General features: G+C 36.9%; 1 protein-coding gene across 1 annotated transcript; it reads right to left on the bottom strand.

Annotated features, from left to right (window-relative positions):
• Positions 1 to 1,401: 1,401 nt before the first annotated feature.
• LOC136259737 (uncharacterized) lies at positions 1,402 to 8,139 on the bottom strand. Its single transcript, XM_066053258.1, has 2 exons — positions 8,007 to 8,139; positions 1,402 to 7,958 (listed from the first exon to the last, which is right to left on the bottom strand). The coding sequence occupies exon 2, from the start codon at positions 2,746 to 2,748 to the stop codon at positions 1,402 to 1,404; it is 1,347 nt and encodes a 448-aa protein (XP_065909330.1). The 5' UTR covers positions 2,749 to 7,958; positions 8,007 to 8,139.
• Positions 8,140 to 9,702: the final 1,563 nt, after the last annotated feature.

Here is a 9,702-nt window from a genome sequence, read left to right as displayed (position 1 = left end):
GCATGGTAACTCACAGCATATAGCTTCAGTGCTTTATTTTCAGTAGTGTAACAGAAGAGGCAGCTTCTCATACTGTTCTTCATTTGTAATGCTGTACAACAGGTGGAACTGAAGTAAAATGGGCCATATAGTGACTGAATTGACTGCAGAGGCATTTCTTGTACTGTTGTTCTTTGTAACGCTGTATAATAGGTGGAACATAACTGAAAACTTTTGAGACAGAATGGCGACTTTGTATTTCAATCTTTGATAATTGGGGCATGTGTTAAGTTGCATGACTAATATGTAAAGTGACTTGTCACTGCAAAAAATAAACAATGGCTAGCTTCACAATTGTCCCCCATATGTAAATGCTTTTTATTGTAATGATGCCTACTAGCTTGTAAAATTTTCCTAGCTTATTAGAGATGGGCGATATGGTACCAATTGTATCAATACGACACAATCAGGTACAATTCAAAAGGAGTATCGACAAGAGTCAATACTAATACAGGTAGCTCACATGATCAATTAAGATTTTATTGCAAATGGGAAGTGACTGCTATTTGAAGTTTTAGATGGCACAGTAATGCTTGATCAAGCTATTTACAGCACTGTTTATACTTATAATTAGCAAAAATAAAAAAAATTGTGCTGTATACATAACTTCATTTCAACAGCTTTTGAGTCACATTGATATCGCATTGATCTTTACAACATAGATAATAGACACCCCATACTACAAAAAAAAAGTATCAAATATCAAATCAAATAAAAAATCCTAGTATTACCCATCCTTATACCTGTACAACAAGTTATTGTTAGAGACCCACCACAAGGATCTTTGTGATGTTAAAAAAGCCACGAAGATCTGAGTGGGTGGTCTCTAACTGACTTGGGGATGTATTAATGTAGATTGATTGATTGTAGGTTCAGCATCACTATGTCATCATATTTTGCACAAATTGTAAACCCACAATCATTTCCTGCACTGTTACCTACAAAAGAAAGCTCACTGACCCACTATGCCTCCTGAGGGAGCAGATCATTAGAGAGATATGCAAAACTACTTGACACATCAGTGATCATTAGTGAGGTGTGCTGCAGGAGTAAAACAACTGATCTGTCAGGTGAGGTGATAATCTGTAGTGTGAAGGTGTGCTGCTGGAGATATGCAGATACCAAAAGTTTACAATATTTGTATAGGTTAACCCTAACCCCCACACAAATAATTATTATGAACTCTTGCAGATACCTATCTCCATATGGGAGGTCACTAAGAGAACCTCATACATGTACCATATTAGGATATATCATTTTTATTAGTATTCAACATGCTCAAACCACTTACTGCAAACAGATTTGTAATTAATGAGTATAATTGCATGCATTACTATAACTATATACAGTGTTACTAGACTCTTATGTGCTTGGCTTCCTTATAGATGCACTACTAAGATTAATACCCTTAACTCCTTGTTGTAAACATGCAACATCATCATCTTTTTCTTGATCTTCTTCCTCATCGTCATCTTCCTCATCATCATCTTCCTCATCATCATCTTCCTCATAGTCGTCATCTTCCCGATCATCATCTTCTAAATGAAAATTGTCAGAACTCTGTTCAAGCAAACATCTTGGCTTCATTTCTCTGGCTGACTTTCTTTGCCTCTTCTTGTAGCTACTAAGTGTTTTTCCAAACAAGTGAGGTGTGCTGGATGATGTATGAGGTGTTCTAGGTGGTGAATTAAGTGGTGTATGAGGTGGTGAATTATAAAGTGTTAATCTAGCTTGAAGTGGATCATGATTAGATGCTATTCGTAACATTTTATAGTTATCATTATTGTACTTTTCTAAACTGATATGATATTCTCCTGATGAACCACTTACTAAATCAGGACATTTGATTATCATCTTTGAACAAACTTGTTCTACCTCTACACCAGTATTTGGTAAGAAGTTCTTGTAAGCAAAAAAGTCGATGCACATATACACTCGACCATGTATTGCTCGATGTATTGTTGGATCATAAGGTGGTACAATGAAACCACACAGATCAATGCCCTTACCATCTGTGAGAAGATCAATGTTGAAATCTCCTCCAACGACAACAGCACAGCACCCTGTTGAATGTCCTAATTCATCCAGAAACTTGAACAGATTAGTTATTTTACTTCCCTTATCACCAGTCTTGCTTTTAGCATGGAATGAAACAGCAATGATGCTAAGTTCTTGTACATTTAGAGGTACTATGCATATTCTATCTTTTAAATCCTTAATGATATCTATTGTAATAGCGCTACTATTAGGTGAACGATTGGCCTCCTGCTTCTTTTTGAAGTCAGCACTTCCAGAATCTATACATTCCCCATGATTGCGAAAGAACTGAAACATATTACCTAGCATTGTGGTAATAGGATTAGTAAATTCATCATCCAACTTCTTATCAGAGCTCGGATCTGGTGCATTATTGACAAATACATCATAGACTAACTGAGAGAAATTCAAATCTGCGACTGCAATAGTACTTTTTACCATCACAGCTGCTTCTGGAGAATTTAGATATTCTTCATAATCTCTTTGGCCCTTGATAAATAAATTGTTAGATCCCGTTATTGCATGCATTTCCTCTTGAAGAAATACAATATCAGGCTTAGGATTAATGCTGTCCCAGTAAGTATCCCATGCAGACTTTGAAACTGGTCTATGTTCTTTACCTCTATTCCAACAAAGTAAGTGAATCATACGATTTGTACCACTGGATGCCATCCAGAACTGCACACTGTATTATTAACTGCCTGGTATAGTCTGTTTAATAGGATAAACCAGTCAACTGATAATGCCCTTTAAACTATGGTAATTTATAAAGTGCTATGTAGACACACAAAAGACATTCTCATGCACACTACCCACACTTCCTGTACACTATATACACAACCAGGTTAAGTATGCATTATCCACTATGTAATTGTCAGCTTCAACATGAAGATTGAACTGTTTATGTAGGTAGTCATGTAGCCAGCTAGGAATGTGCTGATGCACATCCTGTTTAACCCTTATTGGGGCAAGCCTGAGCAAGCCCACATAAGCAAATTCCTCATGTAACTTTTCGTGAAGTGGATTGTGCGTAAAAAAGTGTCGGAACACTCACCTACATTGTCATAATATTCCATATCACAATGAATGAAACATGGCAGATTAAACCACTTTATTATTTTTCCACGTAGTCAACTAAAGTAATAGCGTAGATTACAAGCAGATGAAGTAATGGTATAGATTATAAGACTTTACTTGCTCATGCACCATATCAAAACATATGTGAAGTTGTTACCCTTACCCAAATTCACTAATGGTAAAGCAGCTAAGCAAAAGAAATCATTCACTTATTGAAAAAGCACCACCAAACTTGGTACAGTATTTATAGTATTTCACATTAGATACAGTGCCATTAAAGTTACCAATCATATCAAATAAACTAATAGAAAATGTATTGGGAAGCCATGAAAGTGTTCAATAGTAAATGTACTGAAATTTGGCACATTTCAAAGTAGATAGATCACGTTTATTGGTTGGCGCTATATGGTTTTGTTGCAAACATTCCGCAAACCACTGTAAATTTTAAATCTCCATAGACAAGCAAGGGATGGTCATATCCAAAAACTGATCAAGGGAGGTGTCCATCCCGGTCATTAGCTTGCAATGTTAAGAAGCATGGAGGGTCAAGGTATACAAAACCATAGATGTGCAAAATATTATTTCTATTGGACTGTGCCTATACTTTTTGAAATATTGACTCCATTACAGCTGTAAATTTGAAACACACTGATGCTATTCAAGCAAAAACAGATTTTAGTTGCACTTGTATGGTTTCCTGACCAGCTTATAACTTAGTTTTAAAGTTTTCAAACATGCCTAAGGCTATGATTTGGACATGGCACAGTATCTAGTATACCCTTACACAGAAATTTGGTGCTGTTATCACAAAGCGAACAATTTCATCAAAATTTGTTACTTAGCCGCTCTATTATAAACTTTATATCAGTGAAGGATGCTTAATAAGATTCTGATTGTACAAATTGTTTAACAGGTTAGTTTAGAGAGATACATTGTAGAACATACTGAAAACACATGTTTTTATGGGCATTCTGAACACATACATTTCACAATGCAAGGTCCCTAGCTGTCTAGCTTTCTCTTCTTTGAACCTTGTGCCTGTTAAACAAAGTACACAGGTGTTATGACACTTTGTTATATGAAACAGGCAAAATCTATGAAGAAATCTAGAATATTTGGCAAATGCTTTGATATGGGTGGATCACTTCATGGATTAAGTAAAACAGATTACTCATTAGCTCATGCAACGGATCATATGACGGATAAATTGGATTACCAGTTTACCTCATTTGTTTGTGTAGCATATATCAGGTCACATGTAGATGAAGTGAATACCATAGATTACAAGACTTCTTTATTTTGTTCATGTACTAAGTATAGTGTACCGTATTGTTATGGAAAAGTAGTCAACCTTCTCACTATAGATAATGATCTTATCCACAAAAATAAGCTGCAAAGTACTTACTGAATTTAATGGATGTATTGTGCAACATTCTATTGAATGATGACCTTAAATTTTACAATCAAGACACACAGAAGTGTGTCATGCAGCTCAAGAAGCTGCGCTACTAATTCAGAAAGCCATGAAATTTCTATGGATTCACACTGAAAATATTGAAATAACCTTGAATATGCCGTTAAATTAAAATTTCTTTTTTTAATGATGTCATTAAAAAGTTGTGGACTTAATAAGAACCATTTTGACCAGATATCAGCACCATGAAAATGTCGTGAATTTGTCTCTAATGCTATGACTGTATATAATGACCCATGAAAAACTGTTAGCCTATATGAAAATCCTATAAAGTGGTCAATGCAACATTTTCATTGTAACTTGGTGCCTATGACATGTATGTGAACTTAAATATGTAGTGGAGAATTGCATTTTAGCTACCACATGCCATACTATCATGATCAGGTCAATTGATATCATGCATGGTTGTAAATAAAGTATCCATGCAAAAACAGACAAGCCACAGCTGTAAAAATAAATTCACATCATTGCACCTTTGATTCTACAACTTTTTTTCACTCTTGCTTTTAAAGGCTGCACCTTTTTTACAGCTTGGCTGTTTTTCTCATCCACTAGCTTCTGCCAAAATGTTTCACTATTGCTGTAAATGATTATAAACAGAGATGTAAAAGAGATCATCAACTTTTTACATTGCCACAGGAAAATCACCTGGTTGCTGCTTCAAAGGCAGCAGCCGGCCAGTCAGCTGTGAAATGTTGACTAACTTTTGTAGTATAAGATGGCCTGTTGTAATGCGTAACGATTACTCAACTAAGTTTTTGCTAATAAAAAAATGATTACTTTCCACACCTACCAGGCAAAACACTTTAAGGAATGAGGTATTAATTAAAGGCCTTTCAGTGGTTTAAAAGATAAATCATTGAGTTGTAATGCAAAACCAACTAGCTACATGTAGCAAATGTGCAATCAAAATACTCTAATAGTGCAGTCAACCTATTAAAACAGTCAGCTGCATTAGGAGTCACTCAATTAGAGTGTTCAGCTATAAGTTCAGCTAAGTCACCCTGTAGAGAGATCAGCTACACCACAAATCTCCCTATAGCGAATTCAGGGCTCCAAACAAGTCACACTGTAGAGAGTTTAGATACAAACAAGCTACTTCAGTTACAAACAAGTCAATCTGTAGAGAGTTCAGTTATAAGCTACATTGCAATTCACTCCATAGAGAATACAGCTACGTTATCAGTCACCCTTTCAAGTGTTCAGCTACTTTACAAGTCACCCTATAGAGAGTACAGAGTTACAAACAAGTTGTCCTGTAGAGAGTTCAGCTATGTTACAAGTCACCCTATAGAGGTACAGTACAGGGCTCAAACAAGTCACCCTGTAAGAATAATCACCCTGTCATACAGTTGCAAAATTATATATAGACAACAAAACAATTGAAATAGACACATAGTTGCATACACATAACAAATTCTTTCTCTTGTTCCTGTGATAAAGATAAGTAATCTGCACATTTAGCTATCCTTGACATAATTATTGTCAGATCAAACCAGCATTTGATCACAGACAAGCACCAACATGATATGTGACTGTAGTATTTGGGTATATCAGTATAATATTATCTTCATTCAGAGTCCATTGTATCACGATATGGCAATGTATCGCATGACACAAAGTGGAATATAAACATAAGTGTGTTACTTTTTAGGAAATGGAGACCCTTTTCATTTTTAAAATCATTTAGGTAGCATCTACAACACACAATAATTTGATTCATGAGAATGTTAGGCATTAAAATTTAGTACATCTTGTACTGATACATGTAGAGCTGGGCAATAGTGAAAAACATCGAGTATCGAGATATAAATTTTCAAATCATATTGTGATATTTAGCGTCTACACTATCATGATGGATGTAACACTTCTAAATGACTACTAAGTAGTTCTATTCAGGAACCATATTCTTGTCTTTTCACAAGAAAGGAACAATGATTAGGTGTAAACAATGCAACTTTGTTCATAAAATTCTCAATTGTTCAAGCAGCTAACTACTGATCTGTCATTTAGATACTATAGTGATACATATCATTATCCATTTTCATTACTATCGATCGTCTTGTGAAAATTTTGCTATCGCCCACCTCTAGATACATATCATGGCCTTAACATATTGCCAATACACGATATATTTTTGCATTCCTAACAGCTACCATTAAAATACATACCCTTCATTTCTTCTACTATTCCTTTATAATAACATAGCCTAAACTAAAGGTTAAACCCGATGCCTTTTCATAGAACTTCTACTACTAGAGTATGCATATCATCAACACTCATTCCAGGTGCCACAAATGTGTCATCAATGACAATCAATATTGTCAAGATGTATCACTTGAAGTCCAAGGCGAGAATTGGTGGTACAGAGAAATGTCAAATAGCATCCAAAAACAGTATCTTAACAATCCATGATTCTAGTGGGTTTCTGATATACTTTCTTCACTCCATCATAAAGATCCCTGTCCACTAACATCATAAGATATTTGACTGATTGCTGATTTAAATATTCTACATGCACTAGCAGCAGGTATGAAGTCTCCACTTACAATATTCAAAAACATCTGCTACTCTGTTCCAGCACAGCAATGTCACTTTTAGCTTTGTACAAATATGGACTGGGATAAAAATGGCATAGAAATTTCTAACCACATATTGGCTACTTGTACAGAGAAAGTCTAACCTCAAGTTTATCTAACCACCTACCAGTCATAAAGTGATATCTACAATAACTCTGATAGTATTCTTTGACTTTGTGGAAAGCACTGACAACTGGAAGAAACATATCATATCATGACCAGACCAGCATAATGGTATTTTCAAAGACAAAGATGCTCCATTCTCAGAGGTTGGGAATATGACACACACCACCTTGCTGTAGGTAAACCACCACCACCACCGCTATATAGCCAGAAGTTGCAAACAGGTGTTGTAGTCTCTCATCACTCGGTAGACTAGCTCCTTACACAGAAACACTTCTGTAGCTTTCTTCCCGTTTCAACGAGTGGAGAACTGATAGTTTCGTAACGCACACTCGTGGAGTTGGTAGCTAGCTAACTGAGTCAAATGTACTCACAGAAATTTCTACCAGCATCTTCGTGTTCCACACAACAGTCCTCGGCCTGCTATCATACGCCATGTTAATTGTGTTGCTCGCGTACTGAACTTTCTCCCCCGATGTTAAGTTACCTATCATCTCCTTTCAGAAGAAAATCTTTTCCCGGTCAGAATTCCCTAGCGGTAGCCAGTGTCATGGTAACATATAAATAGACATTTTTAAGATGTTAGCCAGTCAAGTTAATACTATGGTTTGTTAGACCTCGCGTTGCAGCTGTGGGTAAAAGATACTTATCGATTTTATTTTCACCAGTGACTTTACCGTCTTGTCCATGACCTCGTTCCGTTTATTTTCGCTATATTTTCGTGCACTATTTACTCTTGTTCGTGCTGAAAAAACAGCTTGATACTTGACCGTTGTCTATGGTGTAAAATCGGCCATCTTTCGCTCGCTGTCAGCGCAGATTGTACAGTGGTGACACCCCCCTTGGCACTGGTAAGTGGTACAGAAAGCACTGATATACGTAGTCCTCCCGACGTATTCATTGTATATATAGTTTCCTCGATAGTTTCTGTAGTTTGCTGTTAGTGCTACACCCCAATGTGGTATCACTGGACCTCAGTGAGAGCAGTGTAACTGATGTTGGGGTAGCTGCTGTTGCTGTATGTAGGAGACTGCAGAAGATAGACCTCAATGCTTAGCATGCAGTAAAGGAACCATTACTTACCAAGGTCAGTAAGTGCTTTTAGTGCAGTGTAACTATGGTGCAACTAGTCATGCGCATGGCCAGACCACTATTTCACATATTCTCTTTTATTTGTGACCACATTTATAGCCAGATAGGATCTGGGGCAGGGGCGTAGCCAGCCAATTTCTGATGTAGTATAGCTATCAACTCCACACACACATAAAGACGAGGGGTCCGACACTTCAAAAAGAGCGTATGAGATTTCCAGATTTCTACCATGATTTCTGATTTCCAGGTTGATTTCTACTGATTTCCGCCTACACAAGTTTTAGTTTACGGAATATTCTCCAATTTACAGAGAATTACGGAGGTTAGAGGCTTGATTTCTGATTTCTACTGCAGGGAGCGTACGAGATTTCAAGAAGTGTCGGACCCCTCGCATAAAGACACACTCACATTCATTATCAAAAAAAAATATTTTTTTTTGAAGCGTATGCACACAAGGTCTATAGCTAGCTGTGCTTTAGAATAGCATTTGCTCCTTTTCCACTTGACTTCATCTGCAGTGTACATGCCTTGGTTGTGCGGCATTTTCCTTAGTAGACTAATTCACTAAAACACGCTCGAACTGGAACAAAAGTAGAATCTGACGTTTACTGACTTCTACTGTGGCACAAGACTTTGAGTCCATTTTGAAAATCCCAAAGTACATCTACTTGAGGTGTGAAAGGGACTTTCCAAGGGTTTCCCCCTGTAAATGCATCACGTGATGTTAATCAATTGGATTGCTTTGTCGTAGTTTCAACAATGTGGTATGTGGTATAACTGTCTATAAACTATCACAGGGTTGTTTGCACTTGCCATGAATCTAGTGTAGCGTAACTAGCGTTGAGCAAGCAACTTGTGATGGTTGGGAAAAGGTTGATGATGGCCGGGAAAGGAACTGGCAAATGCCCGCTCATGCCCACCCGTGGCTACGCCTATGATCTGGGGAAGTTCCATTGATGAAGTTGTCTGAAAAATTTGGTGGATTTGATTTCATAGGTTAGCTGTACGTGCATGACAGAACACAGGTTTCACCTTATGCATCTACATCGATTTACCTGCTACGTAGTCTGGTGCGCTGCCCTTTAATTAGAAATTAAGGATCTGGCCAGTGTAGCTTACCTACTTGTGCCAGAGTACGAGAATTAGGTGCAACCAATCAGATCACTTGGTTGTGAATTAATGCATAACTCATATGAAATTTTCTCGCACTTTGTAATGAAGAATATATCCATTCTGAATGCCAAGTACACAATTTGTTAATACTTTTACTGGCCTCTTAAC

This window comes from Dysidea avara, chromosome 7 (assembly GCF_963678975.1).
Source record: "Dysidea avara chromosome 7, odDysAvar1.4, whole genome shotgun sequence".
In the NCBI taxonomy this organism is placed as follows: domain Eukaryota; kingdom Metazoa; phylum Porifera; class Demospongiae; order Dictyoceratida; family Dysideidae; genus Dysidea; species Dysidea avara.
This window is presented reverse-complemented; position numbering and strand designations above follow the sequence as displayed.